The sequence below is a fragment of the Talpa occidentalis genome, unplaced genomic scaffold (genome assembly GCF_014898055.3).
Source record: "Talpa occidentalis isolate TD23 unplaced genomic scaffold, MPIMG_talOcc4v2.1 talOcc4.7, whole genome shotgun sequence".
NCBI lineage: Eukaryota > Metazoa > Chordata > Mammalia > Eulipotyphla > Talpidae > Talpa > Talpa occidentalis.
Window position 1 is genome coordinate 109,312,749 of NW_023605083.1, and position 26,392 is coordinate 109,339,140.

A 26,392-nucleotide genomic window follows, 5' to 3' on the forward strand; every position below is an offset into this window, starting at 1 on the left:
ACATTTTGTTCAACCCAATCACATCTTTCAACTTGGCCCTCAACAGCACCTCAAATCTGCCATGACTTTGCAGAACAGCAGCAAGAATGTTTAATACATAATAAAAATTTCATCCAAAAAAGTCTTTCACCTCCCACACACCAATTCCTATTCTAAAGTTAACCCATTCCTTGTGTTAATACTTGACTAATACATAATTGCAAACTTATATCCAAAAACCAAAATGAGTAATTTAAGGCTTAGGGCATATATTTTATGTCAACCCACATATAAGGAGAAAGTGGAAGAACAATGCTAGATGATAGGACATATTCATTTGGGGTACTTTTTTATTTTATAAATTTTTTTTTTTATTTATTTGTTTTGTTTTGTTTATACATGCACTGGGTACAGTCAGAAGCGCGGGAGGGTGAGAGAATTCACCAGAGCCAGAGCGGGGAGCAGAACAGGCAGAAGGACCGAGGTACACTGCTGAGGGGAGCAGCGGGCGGCAGGAGAGGTCTGCGCGCCATGCGGGACCCTCCTCCGGTGGCCGGGGAGCAGCCGGGGATCGAACTGGCGCTGCAGAGGCTGTGGGCAGCTTCGCAACCCAGCGCTCAACCGCTGTGCCACCAGGGAGGCCCTATTTTATAAATTTTTTACATCATTTTTCATTTTTGCACAATGTATACATTTTCGTCTTGGTTATTCCCCATACAATTCCCACCCCCTTATTTTGACCCTTATCCCTCCATCCCGCCCCTCCCCCCCATAGTGTGTCTCTGGTTTATAGTTGCTTGTTGATTTTGATTTTTATACAGAATATAGAGGAACCCCAGGAAAGCACCACATGGATTTGCATGCGCACACCTGGAAATGCTAGATCCCTCCATGGCATTTCCAAAAACTGGGAGCTGACATCATTCCTGTTATCCCAGTTTTACAAGTTCCACCTCAAAGACAAGAATGGCATTTGGTGGGGTGATACCTTGGTATACAGCTGTACCACATGCATAGTCTGCAGAGATAATTTGACTCTCTGACACTCATCTAGGCAACCCCTTTGTCCCAGTCTTGAATCACCTCCTGCTTGCCTAACATAACTTAAAGGGTTTGTTTCTGTCCAGGGAAGAATCCAAGTTGTTTCTAGCTTTAAGCCCCCAGAAGTAGTATACTACACAGATCTGGCCTCATCGGGGAAGGTGCCCCGGTGTTAGGGGAGATAGTCTCCGACCACACTCCCTCACTGGCAGCTGGGACCAATGCAACTGGCAGCGTAGACCAACACCAAAATAATTTTTGAACCTATTATCACATGTTGATAAAGAGGAAGAGGGTAGGGGCTGATAGTCAATTCTGATGAAGGTATTATAAATGGCTAATGTGATGTATCCCTTCTATAAGAAATGTTTCTTCTAAAATGAACTCTTTCAAAAACCCACTTCAGGGCCTCCCCTGGTGGCGCAGCAGTTGAGCACTGGGCTGCAAAGCAGTGTATTTCGTCAGTCTGCCTGTTCTGTTCCCTGCTCTGGCTCTGGTGAATTCTCTCACCCTCCTGCGCTTCTGAATGTACCCAGTGCTTGTATAAATAAATAAGTAAATCTTTAAAAAAAAAACAAAACCCACTTGAATATCTTGCTACTAGTTTTCCCTTTATAAAAACCAAAATGTGCTTATGCTGGTAAAAATCTATCATTATTATTATCTGATTTTAATTCCATTTAAGTTTTTACTTAGAATATATATTAATATATTTAAGAATTGAGAATAATATTGACTGTGTTGTATTTTACTCAACAGATGCCCATTCACCAGTTTGGAACATCCATCAAAATATATAGCTGGTTGAAAAAATAAAAGCATGCAACTAAATAAGAAAACTCTTCATGAAGGTGTCTTCTATGCTCAGAGAGTACTGCATTATTCTTAGTTAAGTGTGGAGTTGATGGAATTAGGCCAACATGACATTTGTGGCTAGAAGGGAAGATGGAAATGATTCCATTAACCTAGAGTGCTGTAACATATGGTAATCATAGGTGGTAGAATAGCTGTGTTGGACAAGGGTTGAAGAAAGCCATGTGGCACAGACATTATCAATTACCACACATGGTAACCATGCTGACACAATGTATCTTCTCCAGAAAGGAAATGTTTTGGGCATATGAAAAGGCTAGCTGCCTTTATGAAAGAGTAATCTATAAATGACATGTCTGGCAACAATATAACACACATGACTTCCAGTAATTCTGCAAGTAGACTCTTAAGATTTGATGAACCTCCATATACCTAAATAATGGCACAATATATTACAGTTAATTGCACAAAGGCAGTAAATAAAAATACCTATGCAAAATAAACCTGCGTTCCCTGCACATGAAATTATTTCTTTTTCAAATATCTTGTTAAATTGTCACATAAAATTTTGGAATTTTACATCTCTGGAAATATGTGCCAGTAATTTCATGACTCTTCATTCAAGGTATAAAGCTGGGCCTCCCTGGGGGCACACGGGTTAAAGTCTCAGCACTACCAGCCACTGCAGCATGAGATCAATTCCTGGCCAGGAGCTAACCCACATGGAGCAGCAGACCTCTCCTGTCTCACCCGCTGCTCCCCTTAGCAGTGTATTTCAGTGGATCTTCCCGTTCTGCTCCCCACTCTCTCTGGTGAATCCTCTCACCCCCCCTCACCTCTGGTCTACACCCCAGTTCTTGTATACATAAATAAATCAATCTTTTTAAAAAAAGGCATAAAGCTTATGGCCATGGTTATAAAAGTTCATTTTTATCTAAGCTGTCCGGGAGATTTATCTATCTACTGGGAGACAGAATTTACAATAATTTGTTGTAAGTATCAGAAACAAATGTTGAATCTGAAAGACATAAGAAAACTGGTTTTAAAAATTTAATATACATTCTTTCAGATGAGTGCAGGGTGGACTGAAGGAGAATGAAGGCTCAAAGATCAACTGGGCAATGGTAGATATTGAGAGTACAGAAGAGAGGTGGTGTCAGTGGGAATGAAAATGAATATAAATTAAGACACTATGAAAAATCTGAAATTATAAGGCACATGAAGACAGAACATGCTAAGAGTGGGCAACATTCCCAGAGAGACTGTCTAGTGACTATTCTGGCTATCTCTGAAAACAACTTACTTCCAAAGTTAGTGGCTAAATCAAAAACCATTTTGCGGGCCTCCCTGGTGGTGCAAGGGGTTAAGACATAACCTATGAAGCGCTCCGTAGCCACTGCAGCACGAGTTCGATCCCCGGCCAGGGAGCAACCCACATGGCACAGCAGACCTCTCCTGTCTTGCCCGCTGCTCCCCTCAGCAGTGTACTTCAGTCGATCTGCCTGTTCTGTTCCCCACTCTGTCTCTGGTGAACCCTCTCACCCCCCACAACTCTGGCCTGTACTCCAGGTCTTGTATGTATAAATAAAATCTTTAAAAAAAAAACCATTTTGCCATGTTTCACAACCACGTAGGCTCCTCTAGACGGTGCTCACTTACAGGTTTCAATTTACAGTTAGATAGCAGTTTGGGAAGTAAATAAATCATATGGATGCTCAACTGGTTAGATGTTCAAGATGACTCACATATACTATTTTTTCATTTATATTAAAAAAATTAAATGTAAAAATAACTAAGATAGAGGTTGTTTTCAATACATCAATGTGTGTTTCTAAACTGGCAGTTGAAGCTGGCAGTCAGTTGGGAGTTTAGCTGGGGCTGTCAACTCTATTGCCTACAAATAGATTCTCCAACATGATGGCCTTAGGGTAGTCAGACTTCTCACATGGTGACTTAGGGATCCAAGAGTAAGTGTCCCAGTGAATAAGACAGAAGGTTACAACCTTTTATGACTGGTGCCATAAGTCAATAGCATTACTTCCATGGTTACTCTATTGATCAAAGGAGTAAATGCCCCCTCAGATTCAAGAAGACATAATACACCGACTTTCTGATGGAGAAGTGTCAAAAGGTCATTTAAAAACTACAATAAAGCCACTACTTGAATGAATTCATGACATTTAACAATTTGTACTTAGATGTTTGGAAATTTGCAAACTTAATTACAGAGGGATATTAATCAACAAATCTCATAAGACACTAATATAAGAGTCACAATGATAACATATAAATTTACAGTAAGAATTATTACTCCCATTGAAACCAGATATTTATATTGATCTGGCTATAAACCAAAAAGCTGGGTTGATACTTGAAGCAATCAGATAAGAATCCATTATGATTCAAATATTTAACACCATCAAACTGAGATTGCGTGATGCAACCATTTTCATAATCAGGATCAGTTATCAAGTATCAATCTAAAAACCTTCATTCCCTTGAACAGGGCTTGAGTGGAATGGTTAAACTGATGTTTGCTCCACTTTGATCCACCTTTTTTTTAAACCTTACTGTATTGCTTACCAACACTTTTGATTCACACATTTTAAGACTATGACCTCATTCCATATTTCCTCATAATATCCAACCACAACATTATTAATGTTTTGGGCCAAATAACTGTTATGGGGACTATAATGGACATTTTACAATATTTAACAGCATATCTGACCTTTACACACTATACATCAGTGGCACCTGTCTTTAAAGTTGTGATGAGCAAAATATTTCCACATTGTCAAATGTCCCCTGGAAGGCAAAAATCTCACAAGTTGAGAACCACTTCATTAACAGAATTAAGAACATGGGGTCTGAAGATAGACTTATTTTGGGTTCCTGACAAGCCGTTTCATTGTGGTCTTTGAACAAGTCGTAAGTTACAATATACGTTTCTTGTTTTTGGTTACCCAGAAGCATCTCAAACTCTTTGAGGGAATTACTGTTCTCCCACTTTATGTAGTTTGGTAAGATGTTAAAAACAGATTCCTAGTCTCCTCCTGAAGAAGCCACAGATAACCCTAGTGACTATAAGAGGTACATTCAAGTGTCAGCAAGTTATACTCTAAGAAATTAGAAACAAGTTGCTCTCAAAATTAAACTATGAGATCTTCAAAACCTCTTGGGAATATTAGCAAACATTTACTGCATGATTGTCATTCACCAGGGACCATGCTAAGTCCTTTACACAGAGTCTATCACACAAAGATTCTATCACATCCTGAGATCAGACAATGACTTAAGTTGGGTCAATGGATTATTCCCTACCCTCCCCACCGACTGTCAATTCTGAGCAAGAAATAAGGACAGAAGCGTGATAGTTCATCTCAGTGGGCACCCACCATGAGACTGTTCCTATGGTTCCTGCTGTTGGGCACTCTGGAACTAATTAGGTCTTATTGTTTCTCTAAGTTTTTGATATATTTTTTAAAAAATTCTTTTTGGTTTAAATCACCAATGTTGGGCCTCCCTGGTGGCGCAGCGGTTGAGCGCTGGGTTGCAAAGCTGCCCGCAGCCTCTGAAGCGCCGGTTCAATCCCCGGCTGCTCCCCGGCCACCAGAGGAGGGTCCCACATGGCGCGCAGACCTCTCCTGCCGCCCGCTGCTCCCCTCAGCAGTGTACTTCAGTCCTTCTGCCTGCTCTGCTCCCCGCTCTGGCTCTGGTGAATTCTCTCACCCTCCCGCACTTTTGACTGTACCCAGTGCTTGTATAAATAAATAAAAATAAATCTTTAAATAAAAATAATAATAATAAAATAAATAAATAAATCACCAATGTTTCCATTATTTAAAACTGAAAAATCCTAACTAATAGAGATTAATTCTCTGAGGATAGAAATAATTACCGTCAACAATTCTACTGAATGGGTTTTTTTTTTTTTCTTTATAGAGGCATGTTTTATGTATTTATTTGTTTGTTTGCTTGTTTTGTTTATACATGCACTGGGTACAGTCAGAAGCGCGGGAGGGTGAGAGAATTCACCAGAGCCAGAGCGGGGAGCAGAGCAGGCAGAAGGACCGAAGTACACTGCTGAGGGGAGCAGCGGGCAGCAGGAGAGGTCTGAGTGCCATGTGGGACCCTCCTCTGGTGGCGGTGGCCAGGGAGCAGCTGGGGATCGAACCGGTGCTGCAGAGGCCGCGGGCAGCATCGCAACCCAGTGTTCAACCGCTGCGCCACCGGGGAGACCCTGAATGGGCTTTTTTATAAATCATGTAAAGGACTTAGCATAGTTCCTGGCATGTGGCAATCATGCAATAAATGTTTACTACTATTAGTAAGGGGTCTTGAATATTTCATAGTTTAATCATGTGAGCAACTTGTTTCTCTAATTTCCAATTTCTTAGAGTACAACTTGCTGACACTTGATAGTATCTCTTAAAGAGTCAATTATTTGGCAACTAATCAGATGTGTAGTCAGTAGGTCTTTGAGAAGGGTTCTCTTCAGAAAGGAAATAGCAAAAAGAAAAACCAGTTGGAGGTGGGCGGAGCAACATGGCGGCGAGGAGACGCTGCGAGTAAGATCTCCCATTAAAAAAAGTTAATAGGGAGGAAAAGCGGCAGGTCCCAGTGAGAACTGGGACACGGAAGATAAACGGACGACTCCAGCAAACTGCCCGAAGAAGAAAGTTGCCATAAAAGAGGACGAGAAGGGAGGGAAGCGCAGAACCCTGCTCCCCTCCCCCGCCCACAAAGTCGGCACTCTCCGACCGGCAGAGAGGAGGGAAACAACAAACCAAAACGGCCAACAAGAAAAACGGACACAGCAAGCGGGACTGTGAGTGGAAAGGAACTATTGCAGCCACCACACCCCGTGAACGGGAGCTGAGGCGAACCCTGCAGGATCCGCCGCGGAGGTGAGCTCCAGGCGCCATTAAAGAGAGCCCCGCCCCCCAGGAGGAGACCAGCACCAGCACACAGCCCCGGCCGCCCGGTAAGCTTGCGCGGAAAGTGGCGCGGATCCAGACCGGATCGCAGCTGCCCAGGTCCCCGCGCCTGCGACCTAGGCTTGCGGGGAGACGGCGGAGGCCCTCCCTGAGTGAGCAGGAACAAGGCGCCCAGGCACGGGAGCGGGATTCAAAAGGCGCCATTCCCGCGCCACTGATCTGGGCTACAGCCCGCGTCCTGGAACTGAGGGCTTTGGAACTGAGACCCGGGGCACGAAATTAGGGGCGTGGGTTCCCCACGACGGTGGGGCACAAGGCAGACACAGCACCCCAAAGCCGTTGAGGTGTACCCTACCATCCCCGCTCTGCTCCCTGTCCCACGGGGTGGAAAATCAGCTCCCCAAGGGCTCTAGGAGAGATCTCTGGCGCCACCTAGCGACTTGACCCCAGCACAGGCTACTGAAGGAGCTAGTGGCCAGCTGGGGAGTTAGCCCACACCTGGCTCCTTCCGAACAAGTAGTCTGAGCCCACAAGGAGAGCGAGCACCCACAGCCGGGGCAGACCAGGCGCGCAGAAGAGTGTGCCTGAGACCAGACGCGCAGGGAGTGTGTCCCACATCACCATTTTAGAACAGGGACATTTCTTCAGTAAAGACTACCTGCAGAAGGCTTCCTCAGGAGCCAGAGGTGAGCGGGGGAAGTTCGCCCACGCCAGACCCCCTCTGGCCTGCAGTCCAAGCCCAGAGGGGAGCAGGAACCCACCGCCGGGGCAGACCAGGCGCACAGGGGAGTGTGTCCCCACATCGGCATTTTAGAACAGGGACCTTTCTCCATTAAAGGCTGCTTGAAACTGACAGATGACTCCTGGAAGAACCAGAGGGGAACAGAGAAGCCCACCCAAGATGCCGGCCAGTCCCAACAACACAGTGTCCCAACGCATACGGCAAATTAGAAAACAGACAGTAGGGAGGAGAAGAACCACACGCAACCTAGCAACTCTCCAGAGAAAAGCACACACAAAAAGAAAGCCAGCCCCCAGATTGCAAAGACAATAACTTGGAAGAATTTCTGAGCCTTCCAGAAAGAGAATTTAAAATTGCCGTGATTAAAAAACTGACAGAAGTCATAAAGGAAAACAATGATAAGGGAAAAATAATCAACGATCAGAAGAATGCAATTGAGTCCCTAGAGAGGGAAAACAATGGTCAGAAGAAAGAAATTGAGTCCCTAAAGAGGGAAGTAAAAGAAATGCAGGAGATCAAAGAATTAATGGAAGAACTAAAGAATTCTGGGAAAAGCAATGAAAGCAGAATAGATGAAATGGAAGAACGAATAAGTAATCTTGAAGACACAGAAATAAAAAGAACCAAAACAGAAAAGGAAAGAGAAGTACGAAGGAAAAAGAACGAAGAAAGACTTCGGGAACTATCTGACTCCATGAGGAAAGGAAATATAAGAGTTATAGGAATACCAGAAGGAGAGGAGAGAGATGTAGGAACAGAGAAAATATTCAAAGAGATAATTGAAGAGAACTTCCCAAATGTGAAGAAGGAGCTGAAAATTGATATACAAGAAGCAAGAAGAACACCAAACTTCCACGACGAAAGGAAAAATACAGCAAGACACATAATAGTAAAGCTCCCAAGAATCCAGGACAAGGAAAAAATAATGAAGCTGGCAAGAGGGAAGAAACAGATAACATTCAAAGGAAAACCAATCAGGCTGACATCAGACTTCTCCGAAGAAACACTACGGGCAAGGAGAGAGTGGAGGGACATAGTCAACAGACTCCAAGAAAACAGATGCCAACCAAGAATACTCTATCCCGCAAAGCTCTCCTTCCTCTTTGAAGAAAGAATATGGACCTTCCCAGACAAACAGAAACTCCGGAATTTCATTGCAACTAAACCCCCACTCCAAAAAATACTACAAGGAGTCCTAAAGCCAGAACCTCAGAGGGACGAATAACAATGAAAGAAGGCCAAAAAAAAAAAAAAAAGTTATTAAAAGAATAAATAAATAAAATCAAAGGAAAGACAAACACAATGGCAAATACAGATGTTAACATATCAATATTAACTCTAAATGTAAATGGACTAAACTCTTCAATAAAAAGACACAGAGTGGCAGCCTGGATTAAGAAACAAAACCCAACCTTTTGCTGTCTCCAGGAAACACATTTAGCTACAAAAGATAAAAATAGGCTCAAAGTTAAAGGATGGAAAACAATCCTACAAGCAAATGGACCAAAAAAGAAAGCAGGAACAGCTATACTTATATCAGATAAAACAGATTTCAAACTCAAAAAGATAAAAAGAGACCCCAATGGTCACTACATTAAGATCAAGGGGACAATACTTCAAGAAGAAATAACACTCATTAACATATACTCACCAAACGAAGGAGCACCAAAATATATCAGACAACTGTTGTCCTCTCTGAAAACAGACATCAGAGAAAACACATACGTAGTGGGAGACTTCAACACACCACTATCAACAATGGATAGATCAACAAGACAAAAAATAAGTAAAGAAACCAAAGCTCTAAATAAGGACCTAGAGCAATTAGGCTTAACAGACATCTATAGAACACTAAACCCCAAAAAAACAGAGTACACATTTTTCTCAAGCGCACACGGATCATTCTCCAGGATCGATCACATACTGGGGCACAAGACAAACATCAACAGATACACCAAGATTGAAATCATATCAACCATCTTTTCTGACCATGAAGGCATCAAACTAGAAATAAACCATAAAAAGAAGGCAAGGAACTTTTCTACCTCATGGAGATTAAAAACCACACTACTGGAAGACCATTGGACTAATGAGGAGATCAAAGAAGAAATTAAAAAATTTTTTGAATTGAACGACAAGGAGGACACTAATATCCTAAATGTATGGGATGCAGCAAAAGCAGTAATAAGAGGAAAATATATAGCAATAGAAGCTCACATCAAGAAACAAGAAAGAACGCAAAGAAACAACCTCATCTCGAAGCTCAAAGATCTAGAAAAAGAACAACAAAAAAACCCCAAAACCAGTAGAAGAAAAGAAATAATAAAAACCAAAGCAGAAATAAATGAAATTGAAACTAAAAAAACAATCCAAAAGATCAATGAAACCAAGAGCTGGTTTTTTGAAAAAATCAATAAAATAGACAAACCCTAGCCAGGCTCACAAAGGAAAAAAGGGAGAAAGCACAAATAAACAGGATCATCAATGAAAGAGGAGAAATCACAACGGACACAGCAGAAATCAAAAGAATAATCAGTAACTACTATGAACAGTTATATGGAAACAAGTTCAACAATCTAGAGGAGATGGACAAATTCCTACAACTCTACAATCACCCAAAGCTAGATAAAGAAGAAATAGAACACCTAAACAGACCAATTACAATTAGCGAAATTGAAATGGTAATAAAAAACCTCCCCAAAAACAAAAGCCCAGGACCTGATGGATTTACAAATGAATTCTACCAAACATTCAGAGACGAATTAGTGCCTATCCTTCACAAACTCTTCCAAAAAATTGAGAAGGAAGGGACAATACCAAACACGTTTTATGAAGCCAACATTACACTAATACCAAAACCGAACAAGGACAACACAAAAAAGGAAAACTACAGGCCAATCTCCCTAATGAACACTGATGCAAAAATCCTCAATAAAATTTTAGCTATCAGAATCCAACAATGTATCCATAAGATAATTCACCACGACCAAGTTGGATTCATTCCAGGGGCACAAGGATGGTTTAACATCCGAAAATCAATCAACGTTATCCAACACATCAACAAAAAGAAATATAAAAACCATATGATAATAGATGCTGAGAAAGCTTTCGACAAAGTGCAACACCCATTCATGATAAAAGCCCTTGAAATTCTGGGGATACAAGGAACATACCTCAACATCATAAAGGCCATCTATGACAAGCCAACAGCCAGTATCATTCTCAATGGTGAAAAGCTGAAAGCAATTCCATTAAGATCTGGAACAAGACAAGGATGTCCACTCTCACCATTGCTTTTCAATATAATACTGGAAGTCCTAGCCAGGGCAATAAGACAAGAGAAAGACATCCAAGGAATCCAAATAGGAAAAGAAGAAGTCAAACTATCACTATTTGCAGACGATATGATATTATACATAGAGAACCCAAAAACTCCACAGAAAAGCTAATTCAACTCATCAATCAGTTCAGTAAAGTGGCAGGATACAAAATCAACACGCAAAAGTCAGTAGCCTTCCTATACACAAACAATAAATCTGAAGAAGAAGAAATCAAAAAGACCATCCTTTTGTTATTGAAACAAAAAAAATCAAATATTTGGGAATAAATCTAACAAAAGAGGTAAAGGACCTATACAAAGAAAACTATAAAACACTGTTAAAAGAAATAGAAGAAGACACAAAGAAATGGAGAGACATCCCCTGCTCATGGATTGGAAGAATAAACATTATTAAAATGGCCATCCTACCAAAAGCAATATACAGATTCAATGCTATTCCAATCAAAATTTCAATGTCATTCTTCAAAGAAATAGAACAATTATTGATGAAATTCATATGGAATCACCAAAAACCCCGAATAGCCAAAGCTCTCCTGAAAAAAAAGAAGGGAATGGAGGCATCAGACTCCCAGACTTCAAACTATACTACAAAGCCATAATCATCAAAACTGCATGGTATTGGAACAAGAACAGACATACAGACCAATGGAATCGAATAGAAAATCCAGAAATAAACCCACAGATTTATGGTCAACTAATCTTTGACAAAGGAGCAAAGAATATGCATTGGAGCAAAGAAAGTTTGTTCAATAAATGGTGCTGGGAAAACTGGGTCGCTACATGCAAAAGAATGAAGCTTGACCACCACCTCACACCATACACAAAAATCAACTCAAAATGGATTAAAGAACTAGACATAAGACCTGAAACCATAAAATATATAGAAGGAAATATAGGCGAAACACTACGTGATATGCACATCAAAGACATCTTTACAGACACATCACCCAAAGCAGTGATAGTGAAGGCAAAGATAAACAGCTGGGACTACATCAAATTAAAGAGCTTTTGCACAGCAAAAGAGACAATAACAAAAACAAAGAGAAACCCCACCAACTGGGAGAACATTTTTGCACCCAACACTAATGATAAAGGACTGATCACAAAAATCTGCAAAGAGCTGATGAGACTCAACAACAACAAAGAAAATAATCCAGTCAAAAAATGGGCAGAAGAGCTTAAAAGAAACATCTCTGAAGAGGAAATGCAAATGGCCAACAGGCATATGAAAAAATGTTCAACATCACTTGTCATCAGGGAAATGCAAATCAAAACTACCATGAGATACCATCTTACACCAGTGAGAATGGCACATATTAAAAAACTAGCAACAACAAATGTTGGCGAGGGTGTGGAGAAAAAGGAACTCTTCTGCACTGTTGGTGGGAGTGCAAACTGGTCCAACCACTGTGGAAAGCTGTATGGAGATTTCTGGACCTACTAAACATAGAGCTTCCATATGATCCAGCAATTCCACTCCTAGGTATTTACCCAAAGGACACAGAAACATCAATTCCAAAGAACACCTGCACCCCTATGTTTATAGCAGCACTGTTTACAATAGCTAAGCTTTGGAAACAACCCAAATGCCCAAAAATAGATGACTGGATCAAGAAGATGTGGTACATATATACCATGGAATATTACTCAGCATTCAAAAAAGATAAACACATGCAATTTGCAGCAACATGGATGGCGCTGGAAGGGATCATGCTCAGCGAAATAAGCCAAAAAGAAAAAGAAAAATACCGGATGGTCTCACTCATAGCAGGAATCTAGAAAACTTAAATAAGGGACCAGGAAAATGAATAACTATAAGAAAGTGAAAATCAAAATCAACAAAAAACTATGAACCAGAGACACTTTTAGGGGGGCGGGGGTGGGAGGGGAGGGATTTGGGTCAGAATGGGGGGGCTGCAATTGTATGGGGAATATAACAATAAAATTTATTAAAAAAAAAAAATAAAAAAAAAAAAAAAAAAAAAAAAAAAAAAAAAAACCAGTTGGACCTTAGTGGGTTGGAAGCATGGTAAAGAGCTTAATATGTTTACTTGGGACACACACACACACACACACACACACACGATTAACATGACAACTGAAATAAGAAACTAGAATTCAAGGTTGGAGAGAAAGGTGGATATTCAAAAAGATTCTTTCATCTTAAACAGAAGCCAATTTTGGCTGATTTAAACATAGGTTTTACAGGAGAGCTAATGAAGTAATTCATTAGAACTATAGCCACAACCTATGTTGTTAGTAACTTATCTACCATTTTCTAATGGTAGATGAAAGAGATATTTACTAAGATATTAGTATCATGAAAGAGATATTTACTAAGAATAAATGAATCAAGAAACCCCAAAATTCATGAAGAAAAGTACACTAGTTAATATACATAGTATTTTATTCCACTAATTGTCCTCTGTAGAACTTGCCTTTAGAGTTGTTTGACAAAAGATAGGAAACACTGATATTTCTGAGATATCACTTAGTGAACTTCAGAGACCCAGTGATTCAAGATGGAAAGGAGAGTTAAATACAAAATAACATTTATTGTGGGCCTCCCTGGTGGCCTAGGGGTTAAGTCTCAGTGCTATCAAGCTATCACCACAGCAGCCAGAATTCAATCCCCAGCCAGGGAGCTAACTCACATATGGTGCAGCTGATCTCTCCTGCCTCACCCACTGCTCCCCTCAGCAATGTATTTCTGTAGATGCACCTTTTCTGCTCCCCATTCTGTTTCTGGTGAATCCTCTCACCCCCTGCATCTCTGGCCTACACCCCAGTTCTTTTATGCATAAATAAATAAATAAATATAACAACATTTATTGCATGGTCTAAGTTCTAAGAAAAATGGGAGAATTTAATAATCATGGAGTAGGTAGGCAGGACACAAAACTCAGGAACAAAATAAGTTAAAAATTGACTGTATAAAAATTTCTGTGAGACAAAAGAGAAAAACTGGGAAAAATATTTGCCATCTCACATAGGCCTAATACCTTATAAAAACTTTGATAAACCTAAATATCTAATGATAAAAGAATGATCAAATAACAGTATATCATAAAATGGAATATCACATAATTTTTAAATTTAAGACAAACCTGCATGTACCATACAAAAAACAAGTGCAGATTTGGGTGTTAAAGTTTGGGGTAAAGATGTGAAGAAAAAACATATTTATATTTTAGATAGTTGAAACAACTCTGGAGGGTCAAACAAGAAACTGGTAATGAAGGTTACCTCCTAAAAATGAACCGAGTGGCTACGGGACAAGGGAGGAAAACTCAATTTCCACTGAATTTTTAATTTTATGCAAATATTAGTAAAAAAAATAACTAAAAAGTAAGCAAAAATCAAAGATCAGAAAATATTTTTTTTCTCTTGAATAAATGGTATACTTCCTATCAGTTGACCAAACAAGTTATATAGCCAATTATGTTTTTCTCTTTGCCTTAAGTGACTTCTTAGTACCAATTCTCTTTATTTAGCGTCTGCCTTTTTATCGGCATTAACTTTATTTTGAAAGTAGGTAAGACATAATTTCCATGAGTTCTCAAGTTCTCCCAAGTGAACACAACTTTTATATTTTCATAAAATCACATCAGTTATGGGGTGTTTAAAAGCTCACATCATACTACACATGAGAGTCAAATGGATATGTGAAGCACACAAAGATCCACGCCAATTAGGAAATAAATCTGAAAACAGGCAAAGGAATATATTGCGGTCAAAAATACATGAAATCTTGTCAACATATTTTATGCCAAAATCAGTTCTGAGGGAGCAAAATGTTCTGTAAATTTTAACAGTAACAGTAAATTTAGGCACTGACGTTAACTAAAAATACATATTATGAACAGCCAGCCTCTCTCCTGCAACTCAATGTTTTTTTTTTAAGCAATAAAAGATTTTAACATTATGTATTAAAACTAAAATGCACTGTATTGGAATGGAAACCCCAGTATCACTGCAAGTAAAAAACATGTAATTGTCACTCTTTCCATATTTTCCTTATAGTTCATTAAAAGTAAATATTTAATAATGCCTCTACAAAAAGCAAAATTTTGACTTTTTGATCCATAAAATTTTGATAAATGAAATTAGCATTTAGTCCTTTCTTGTTTTATAAATAAATGAAAGACATGAGAATAAAGGTGCCTAAATGGACATGGCTTATTAGTTGAAAATAGTAGGCATCTCGTCTAAATCTAGTCCGATGTTCTTTCTACCACATTTGACTATATAATTTTATCATTGGTAACTAGTTGTAAACATTTTAGTAAGAATATTATGAATTAGGAAAGTAAAACTCAGTAGAGAGAAAAGAAAAATAGTTGATCTAAGAAATGAAAATAAGTTTACTTGGGTTAACATTTAAGTTAGTAGGAACAACTTTAAAATATTTAAAGATAAGCAAGCTGCCTCAAACTTGATAAAGTAAAAAAAACTTAAAGAACACACAAAAAAATGTTACTCATATAAATTTATGAACTATTAAAGCACTATTAGAAACAATCCATATGTCCATCAACAGATGAAGACATTTTAAAAATGTGGGACTTACATATAATGGAATGTTATTCAGTCATAAAAAGAACTGAAATTCTTATATATGCCTAAACATAGATGAATCTTAAAATTATTATGCTAAGTGAAATAAGCCAAACAACAAAAGGAAAACTATTGTATGATTTCACTTATATGAAATATAGACATTAGGTAAATCTGTAGAAATAGAAAGAAGATCGGAAATTACCAGGAAATAGGCCTAGGGGTTAAATATCAGTGCTATCACCATTAAGGCCTGAGTTCTATCCCCTGCCGGGGAGCTAGCCGACATGGTGCAGCAGACCTCTCCTGTTTCCCCCACGGCTCCCCTCAACAATGTATTTCAGTAAATCCGCCTGTTCTACTCCCCATTCTGCCTTTGGTGAATCCTCTCACCCCATGCACCTCTGAAATATCCCAGTTCTTCTACACATAATTTTTTTTTTTAAGAAATTACTAGGAAATAGGGAGAGGGAAAAATGAGGGGTAATTGCTTAATTGGTACAGAGTTTCTACTTAGGGTGATGAAAAGTTTTAGAAATAGTAGGATGGTTGTACAACATTGTGCATGCAATTAATTAATACCATTTAAATGTACACTTCTGTGTACAATTCAAGTGGCAAATTTTGTTATATTTTATCACAATTTTAAAAAAAGATTATTTTATGCACACAGGAGAGGTCTACTGCACCATGTGAATCAGCTTCCTGGCTGGGGATCAAACTCATGCTGCAGTCACTGGCTGGTGATAGCTTAATAGCGCTGACAATTCAACCTCTGTGGCCCGATTGTCCAAGATTTTAATTCCATACCTTCAATAATTTATTTGGAATCAAATTTACTTTATTCTTTTTTTTAAAAAAAGATTTATTTACTTACGCATACAAGAACTGGGGTACAGGACAGAGTTGCGGGGGGATTGAGAGGATTCAGCAGAGACAGAGAGGGGAACAGAACAGGCAGATTGACTGAAATACACTACTGAGGGGAGCAGCGGGTGAGACAGGAGAGGTCTGCTACACCATATGGGTAGCTCCCTGGCTGGCAGGGGATCGAATTCATGCGGCAGAGGCTGTGGATCACTTCATAGTGCTGTGCCTAACCCCTTGTGCCACCAAATTTACTTTCTTTTAGTATATTTTTTTAAGATTTATTTATTTATGCATACCAGAATTGGAGTACAGGCCAGAGGTGCAGGGGTTGAGAGGATTCACCAGAGGCAGAGTAGGGGACAGAACAGGTGGACTGACTGAAATACACTGCTGAGGGGAGCAGTGGGTGAGACCAGAGAGGTCTGCTGCGCCATGTGTGTAGCTCCCTGGCCCCCTAGCCGGGGATCAAACTTGTGCTGTGGTGGCTGCTGAAAGCTTCAGTGTTGTACTTAACCCCTTGTGCCCTCAGGGAGGCCCCAAATTTACTTTCTAAGTTCAATCAAGTGGAAAGGAGTGGAAAAAGTTGTAAAGGATTTCTTAAAACAGAGCAAAGTTTTGAATTGCCAATATTTGTTTACTCTTCCCAGAATGAGTAATATTTAAAGTAGTGAGTGCTGAACTAACTGCAGCCGTGACATTGTAAAACATGAAATTGACCAAAAAACCAAAACCAAAACCTGGGGATATAAATGATTTTTGTATATATATATATATATATATATATGTGTGTGTGTGTGTGTGTGTGTGTAAATGAAATACCAAAAAGGGTGATGATAGCGATAGTAAAAGCCAATAAACATTTTTTTGATTTATCATACTGTACAGCCACAAGATGAAAGGTAGATATAATTGGTGATTGGCCAGGAGATAATTTACTGTCAGCATTATGTGATAAGCTCATAAATTATAGGATAAATATTCTTTCACATCATGAGTTAAAACCAAGTAACATAAAAGACTGAGGAAAAAAAACTATACTTACAAATATTTCATAATTAAGAATAATATTCTTTGAAAAATAAAGCTTTCAAAAGCTAAAGAATTATTCTTTCTTTTCATATCTTTTTTTCCATTTCATAAATGGTAATGATCATCTATGATTACAGGTAAAAACTAACAAGTCTAGGAGCCTCCCCAGTGGTGCAGCAGTTGAGTGCTGGGTTATGAAGCTGCCCACAGCCTCTGCAGCTCTGGTTTGATCCCGGGCCGCCGGGGAAGGGTCCCACACGGCGCACAGACCTCTCCTACTGCCCGCTGCTCCCCTCAGCAATGTATTTCGTCAGTCTGCCTGCTCTGCTCTCCCCTCTGGCTCTGGTGAATTCTCTCATCCTTCCGCGCTTCTGACTGTACCCAGTGCTTGTATAAATAAATAAATAAATCTTTAAAAAAAAAAAAAAAACCTAACAAGTCTATCCCAATGCTTTTCAAACTTTAATGTGCATATGAATCACATAAGGATCATAATTTCTTGAATCATGTTACCACATTTCTTGAATCATGAGGGGCTGAACAATGGCTCCCCAAATATGTTTACAACCTAATTCTGGGAATTTATGAATGCAATATACACCCAGAGAGACTCTGCAGATGAGATTAAGTTTAGGACCTTGGGAAGATTATCCTGGATTGTCTGACTGGGCCCCAAACAGAATCGCAAATATCCTTATAAAAGGAAAGCAGGAGACTGAGTGAGAAAAAGGCAATGGAAACAGAAAAAGACTGGAAGATGGTATACTGCTGTGTTTGAAGTTGGGCTGTAAGCCAAGGAATGCAGAAGGCCTCTGGAAGCTAGAAAAGGTTTTTCTCCTAGACCCTCCAGAAGGAATACAGACCTGCTGACACATTGATTTTTAGCCTATGAAACTGATTTCTGATTCCAGAACTGTACAATAATAAATTTATGTTCTTTTAAGTCACTAAATCTGTGGTAATTTATGATAGATAGCAGCATTAGGAAATACAAATCATAGTCAATTTCCTTAAAATGGAACATATGCTTTTTAGAAGCACTGTTTATAACACTAAAAATAAAGCAGTAACTAAAATTTTGAAATTAAATTTTAAAAGTATGCACTACCATTAAAACCTATCACAGATGTAGAGATACTTAGGAGAGACTTGTAGGTGAGAAACATGTGGGGAGACTGATAATGGCAGCCATTACCTTGATTTATACTTTGATTTTGCTCCTTTTGTCCCAGACTTGAATGGTTCTGCCCCTTTCCTAAAATTCCCTGACAGAAGATGCCTTAGACTTCTGGCAGGTTTTAAGGTCTCAGCAGCCCTGCCTGGGGCCAGTCCTGTTTGGCTGACATTTATCCAAGGGGTGATGGGTAATTTTGGGTGTTCTTCTGGGAAACTATATCCTTTCTCTTCTTCCCTGTGTGAATACTAATATATTAAAATTCTTACACATTAAAACAACAACAAAAAACCTATCACAGAAAAATTTAATTATGTGGAATACATGAAGATATATTAGTTTTTACATTATATAAAACAGATTACAATACAATGTTTTTTAATGTTGTGTACATATTTGAAGTTTTCTGTAGTGTTACAGAATGAATTACACATCCCCTAAATTTGTGTGTTGAAGCCCTAACCTACAATGTGACTCCATCTGAAGATAGGGCTTTTAGGAGGTAAAGTTAAATGAATTCCTAAAAGAGGGCCTTTATAATAGTTAGTACCCTTGTAAGAGACACCTTCCAGCTTGCCTGTTCACACTCTCAACATCTTGTTCTTGCCAGGTGGGGACACAGCAAAAAGAGGGCTATCTCCAAGCTAGAATATCCCTTACCAGAAATTGACCATGCTACCAACCAGATCTTTGATTTCCAGCCTCCATAACTGTGAGAAAACATTCAAAGCATCCAACCAAAGTATTTTGTTATGGCAGCCCAAATCAAAACAGATTTTAGAACTGAGAATTTGGGTTCTGAATGCCTAAATGAATGGAAGAAGCTTAGGAACTGGGTAATGGTTAGTGGTTGGAAGAGTATGGAAGTACATTCCAGAAATACGGGTGTTAAGAGTGATTTTGGGGGCCTCCCCTAGTGGTGCAGTGGTTGAGCGCTGGGCTGCGAAGCTGCCCGCAGCCTCTGCAGCACTGGTTTGATCCCCGGCCACTGGGGAGGGTCCCACATGGCACGACAGACCTCTCCTGCCGTGCCCGCTGCTCCCCTCAGCAGTGTATTTCGTCAGTCTGCCTGTTCTGTTCCCTGCTCTGGCTCTGGTAAATTCTCTCACCCTCCTGCACTTCTGACTGTACCCAGTGCTTGTATAAACAAATAAATAAATCTTTAAAAAAAAAAAGTGATTTTGGGAAATCTAAGATAGAAATGAGGTACATGTTATTGGAAATTGGAGGACAGGTTATTCCTTGTTATAAGTGGAACTGTTTTCCAGTGTTCTGTGGAAGACAGAACTTGTAAATAATTGAAAACTGGGTATTTAATTTAGGTTTCTAAGCAAAGTACTGAAGGAGAGGCTTGGTTCTACCTAACTGCTTATAGTAAAATCTAAAAGGAGAGATATGAATGAAAGGAATTGTTGAGTAAAAAGGAACCCAAAAGATTTGGAAAATTCTCAGCTTAATCATATTGCAAAAATTTAGCAAGTTCTAAAGAGACCATCAAGGATATGACTGGACAATTATTCCATAGTTTATGGGGATTATATGAGCAGAAATAATTTGAACTGAAGGTGTCAGAGATGGCACAAAATGAAGAAAGGCTGTCAGACATCTTGGATTTCACAGGACTAGATAATTTGACTGTAAACACGCACTATTCTTCAAAAGGGAAAGATTACTCTGAAGGAGATTCACAGGTCATTTAGGGCTATTGCCTCAGTTTGAACAGGCCAGATGGACTCTACCAGAAATCAGGAGGGCAAAAACTCTTGGTAAGAGCCTCAGACGTAAAATCCTAGAGCTACAATTGTGGGCGTGATGCTGCGACCAGTGAGCCTGAAAGGCAGAGTAAAGAATGAATGAAGATTACTATCTAGTCTTCTATTATAATAGAATTTGCCTTGCTAAGTTTTAGACTTATTTGGATTTCCTTCGACTTCTCCCTATAAGTATGGGAATGTCTATCTTATGTTTGTTCCATAATTGGTACTTTGGAAATAACTAACTTGCCTGGTCTTACAAGTTCACAGATGGAGAGAAATTCTACCTCAGTAAGAATTATACATTGAGTTTCACATTTAACTGATTTATAGTATATTTAATTTTGACTTTGGAATTTAAGAGTAATGCTGGAATGCTGGAATGAGTTAAGATTTTTGTAATTGTTAGGATGGAGTGAATGTATTTTGCATGAATTTGGGGGGGCTTCAGGAGGAGTGAACTGCATCCTCATCAAAATTCACATGTTGAAGTCCTAACCTCCAATGTGAGCAGTATTTGGAAATAGAGCTCTTAGGAGGTAACTAAGGTTAAATAAGGTCACATAAGGGTGGATTCCTAACATGACATTGGTGGTCATGTTAGGATTGGTGGTTTTATAAGAAAATGAAGAGAGAGAACAAATGGAGAGAAAGCACAACGGACTACTGTGGTAGTGTTTTGGTGGTGGATGCTATGTGTGAGATACTATACTTCTAAAACACAAGCATGTAAACCAAGGTCATTACAATTAAAAAAAAAAAAAAAAAAAGGAAGAGCGATCTCTCTATCATGTCCAAGTACCAAGGAAAACCTTTGTGAACACACAGCACAAAAGGCAGTCATCTGCAAGCCAGAAAGAAAATCCTCACCAAAACTAGATCATGTCTGTACAACCCTCTTCAGTACACGAAAAAAATTCTGCAATTTAAGTCTGTGGTATTTTGTTATGGCAGTCCAAGCCCACTACAATATAAATGCATGTTGCAACCAAAAAAACAAACACCTCTTGAACAGCAGCAACAACTTTGAAAGGCTATGTTATTAAAATTTTATTTAGGGGCCTCTTTGGTGGTAAAAGGGATTAAAACGCAACCTATGAAGCAATCCGCAGCCTCTGCAGCACAAGTTCGATCCCCGGCCCACCAAGGAGCAACCCACATGGTGCAGCAGACCTCTCCTGACTCGCTCGCTGCTCCCCTCAGCAGTGTACTTTGGTCAATCTGCCTGTTCTGTTCTCCACTCTGTCTCTGGTAAATTCTCTCACCCCCTACACCTCTGGCCTGTACCCCAGCTCTTGTATGCATAAATAAATAAATTTTTAAAAAATTTATTTAAAAAGAGTTGTAATCAAAAGAAATACACTTGATTTCGTCTATATTCATGGTCTTACAGTTCTTTAAAGCAGAATGTTATCTTTTATAGAATGACATCCTAAGATCTGATGGCTGGTAATACTGATAATTTATCACTTATAACTCCCTCGCTCTCAATGTTATGATTAGAAGAGAGGACTAGAAAATTATGGCTAATTCTTTATAATAACTGCATTAATTATAATAAAAATATATGCCTAAAAGTCCTTAAAAATAAGACAGTTACAGTCAGTCATCCTACACTAAAGTAGTTATTTGAAATTAGTCTTATATAATTAGGATGACCACATGCCTAATTTGTCTGAAACATTTGTGGTATGTGTACTGTCTTGGTATAAACTGTTTGCAGTGCCCGCTTTCAATCTCAAAAAAATTCTGGTAAACTAACGTTATTCTATGTATAATCAATTACAGAATAATTATATCTTTAAATTTTTATAAATTTAGAGTTGCGTCTAGGACAGAAATACTAACTATACATAAAATCTGGATAAATGGTTGTCACGGCATATAATATTCAGTTATTTAAAAAATTTCTTCCACTGGAAACCAAAGTAAATTTTCTGAATGAATTGAGAAGAACTAAGAGCCAGGTGCCAAAAAATTTTTAGATGATTTTGAATCACTCAAGAATCCAAATTTTTGACTCAAAAACCAGACAAATAGAGATCCCACAACAGAAGATAAAAGACCAAGGTGGGAAGGTAAGACAGAGATAAGTTCTTGCCAAAGGAGATACCCCATCCCATGGAGATTCACAGTGAGGGATTTAAATTAAAAAAAAAAAAAGACTCTAGATGCTTAATTTGTATGTGAAGTATTAAAATTATTCAAAGAAAAATGTTACTATACCTAGAATTCTAGAATAGTTCACACCATATGTCAAAAAAGTAGAAATAAGTTATTGTGAGCTTATCAAACTGAATATTCTGGAAGATCTAAGTTCCAGACAATTTCTAAATGGGATAACAGCTCCAAAGTCCTTCCTTTATATTATAGAATAAACAAAATAACACAAAAAAAAAGTTAAGTAACTTAGATATTAGGATTGGTCATACAGAATTTTTAACCCTTTCATAAAACTGAATATAATGATATGCTGCTTCATGGTGCTTTTCTTTGTAAGGGGTTAGGCATCAGCACTATGAAGCTATCCACAAATACTGCAGCATGAGTTCGATCCCCGGCCAGGGAGATAACACACATGGCACAACAGACCTCTCCTGTCTCGCTCACTGCTCCCCTCAGCAGTGTATTTCAGTCAATCCGCCTGCTCTGCTCCCCACTCTGTCTCTGGCGAATCCTCTCACCTCCTCTCCGCCCCCGCTCCTCTGTCCTGTACTCCAGTTCTTGTATGTATAAATAAATCTTTAAAAAAAAAATTATCAAATCTGTAAGTAAAGAGAAAACAATAGGAATGTGAAAAAAAAATCTGTCCTCCTAGGATTTCTTAAGTAACTAGCAAAGAAAGGAAGAAAAGACAGTCTGAATGGTAAATTCAGATTGGTCACATGAGGTCAAGGTTTCCAGAGTTGCATAACACAATACCTATGTCTATCTCTACTGGATGCTACTGAAATGAAAACATGGCAAAACATAACTGTAGAACACTGCTTTAGAAAATTTTTTCCTCAGAATCATATTAAGTATTTTTCCCTATCACTTTATCTAGTCAGATTCATTTATGCCAAACTGTGTGTTTATATTTTAAGTAATGCATCTACTACATGTATACATTACAACTCACAGTCTCATCATATATGTGTACTTTGACACTAGTCTTTGGGTTCTTGTTCTTCTGAGTCTCGTGACCGCTTCCGGGAAGTCAACGAACCTTGTGTTTTCAATGAACATGTAGTAGCAACAGCAGCATCTCTAAATCCCTGAGGCTGCAAGATGAAAAAATACATAAGTATGCTTTAAAACACCTAATAAAACAATTGGTCTTTCAAATACATTTAAGTAATGGATCAGTTACTTCATTCTTCTGATATCCTACTGACAGAAGTTATCAACCACTGTAAATGAAGAGGATAAACCTCGTGGATAGGTATCCATGTCAGAGTTGTATTTTATATCTAGAGTGTTTTACATATATATTTATTTATAAATATACAAACACACAGAGAAATAGCATTGCATCATAAAAAAATGTTCTCTAAGAGATAATCCTAACAATCTTTACAGTAGGTCCGTTGGAAGAAGGGCAAGGAATATTTGTAATAAAATTACAAATTTATTTTCAAAATTAAATCCTTTAGAGTAAGGTTTTCTAATTAGGAAAACTGGACTGACTTAAATGCACCTGCATAGTACAAAGACTTAACTGGATAATTTAGCTTCAGAATCTCTATTTCTATTTTTATCCTTAAAAAATTAGATGCCGGTATATTTGATTTAACACTATTGATAAAGACACATATTTCAGCCAAACATGTGTGTTTTATGATGTAAAATTACAGGAAGATTAACTTTTTAAAGAGAGATGTATTTGGTGGCTATGATAGATCTATGTATCTACAGAACAAAAAGATGTCTGCATTTTTTCTTTTCTTAAAATCTGTAACAACTTTCACTTTAAAATTCCTTAATGTCCTGACATTACATATGGCAATGCAATACCCTACATATGGAATGCAATATCCTACAAATATTTCCTCTGTTCTTAAGAATAAATTTCAGTCCAATTGTGACTAGAGTATTCTGTATATATAGTTCTATTCTGGGGATAATGTTCTAAGTATCAAAAGCTGTCCTCAAATATGCTTGCTGCCTACGGAAGTTAACAGAAGCAATTTGTAAATGCTCTCTTCAGATAATTACTGTCCACAAACACCAAAATCCCACTCTACTCAAATAATACTGACTGTGATTTGAAACAGTATTGTAGATTCCTTCTGACTTGGTGATTTGTACAATGTCGCCAATCTGTTTAGAGAAAAAAAGAAGTATACATAGTCTTAATTAGTTCAGAGGAGTAGTTTTTAGGATTTATTTTATTTATTTATGCATACAAGAGCTGGGGTATAGGCCAGAGGCGTGGAGGGTGATTCACCAGAGAGTGAGTGTGGGGGGCAGAACAGGTGGACTGACTGAAATATACTGCTGAGGGGAGCAGAAGGCAAGACAGAAGAGGTCTCTGTGCCATGTGGGTTAGCTCCCTAGCTGGGAACTCATGCTGCAGTGGCTACGGATAGCTTGATAGTGCTGAGACTTAACAACTTGCGCCACCAGTACCCCTATGTAGGTAAAATTTTAAAGCAACCTAGAAGTCCAATGACTCAGAAGGAAAAAGAGAAACATCGATGGCTCAACTTATAGGTGGAATATAGAGAAACCAAACAAAGGGGGAGGAAAAAGACAAAACTTGCAAACTGACCATAAATCTGAGGCATACAGCAGGACAGGGGAAAAGAAAGGAGTCAAAACAGGGGAGGGAAGAGCTCAAGGGGCTATGGTGATGGGCCACAGGTGCTATGGTGGTGGAGAACTATGGGGAGTATACTCGAGGGGAGAAATTAAATATTGTACAAAAATGAACAACAGTGTAAGAAAAAAAAAAGTCCAATGACTGCTTCCAGTAAATTATTTTATGCATAACATTATACTTGAGAAAATTAAGTACAAGGAAATATTTCATAATAGGAAAATAATAATACATTAAGCAAAAGTTAGATCCCACATTTAAAAGTATACCTATACACATATAGAGAAACATTACTAGAAGACTGCAATCAAGTTATTACAAAGTAAAGGCTGTTTTTTTGTTTATATTTTTCAAATGTTCTGCAACAACTATGTGTTTTTTGTGTTACAGTATAAGTATTAAGATAATTCCCTGGAATAAAATTAAGGAACACACACTCCTGTTATAGGAATACAAATAAGCTTGGAACACACATTCTTTCAAAGTGATTGTATGTCCACAACAAAAAATTATGTTCAGAAAAATCACTGTCAAGACAGAATAAACTCTGTTTAAGGGAGATATCTTTATGTACACTACAAAGCAAGTAATATAAAACTAAAAGCTGAAGTAGTTGAGAAACAAAATTCTAAGCTCATAAACTATGTTCAAATAGTGTAATAGCAACAATATAAACAGAAACTTTTAAAATGCTCTTTCAATGCCTCCCTGGCGCAAGGGGTTAAGACGCAACCTATGAAGCTGGCCACAGCCACTGAAGCACAAGTTCGATCCCCGGCCAGGGAACTACCCACATGGTATAGCAGACCTCTCCTGACTCGCCCACTGCTTCCCTCAGCAGTGTATTTCAGTCAATCTGCCTGTTCTGTTTCTCACTCTGTCTCTGGTGAATCCTCTCACCCCCCACACCTCTGGCCTGTACCCCAGTTCTTGTGTGTATAAATAAATCTTTTTTAAAAATTAAAAAAAAATAAAGTGCCCTTTCAAACTACTATAACTTATTCACAATAGCCAAAAGGTAACCCAATGATGAATGGTGAACAAAATGTGGTATATACATATGATAGAAAATTAGTGAATCTTAAAAAGGAAAGAAATTCTGACACATGCCACAATCAACCTTGAAGACATTATGATTTGACTTATATGAGGTGCCTAGAATGCACTGAAACAGAAGGTAGAATGGTTGCCAGAGGACAGTGGGAATTGAGAATGAAGAGTTACTATTTAATGGACATGGAGTTTCAGTTTGGAAGGTGAAAAAATTTTGGAGGTGGGTGATGTTGATGATTGCACTATAATGTGAAAATTCTTCACTGAATTCTTCACTGAATTATATGGTTAAATGACTG

At 38.5% G+C, this 26,392-nt stretch overlaps 1 protein-coding gene across 3 annotated transcripts in view; it reads right to left on the bottom strand.

Annotated features, from left to right (window-relative positions):
- Window positions 1-26,392, bottom strand: part of RAD51C (RAD51 paralog C) — a 51,186-nt gene that overhangs the window by 3,928 nt on the left and 20,866 nt on the right. Inside the window, exons 8-9 of one of the 3 annotated variants that reach the window (XM_037493388.2) lie at window positions 24,481-24,541; window positions 23,361-23,502 (exon numbers count right to left, since the gene is read on the bottom strand). In XM_037493388.2, the coding sequence (XP_037349285.1) occupies window positions 23,389-23,502; window positions 24,481-24,541 (175 nt within the window). In that variant the 3' untranslated portion in view covers window positions 23,361-23,388. Of the gene's footprint in view, window positions 1-23,290; window positions 23,503-24,480; window positions 24,542-26,392 lie in introns of those variants that run through there. The other 2 variants (XM_037493389.2, XM_054689175.1) reach the window with 2 other exon arrangements.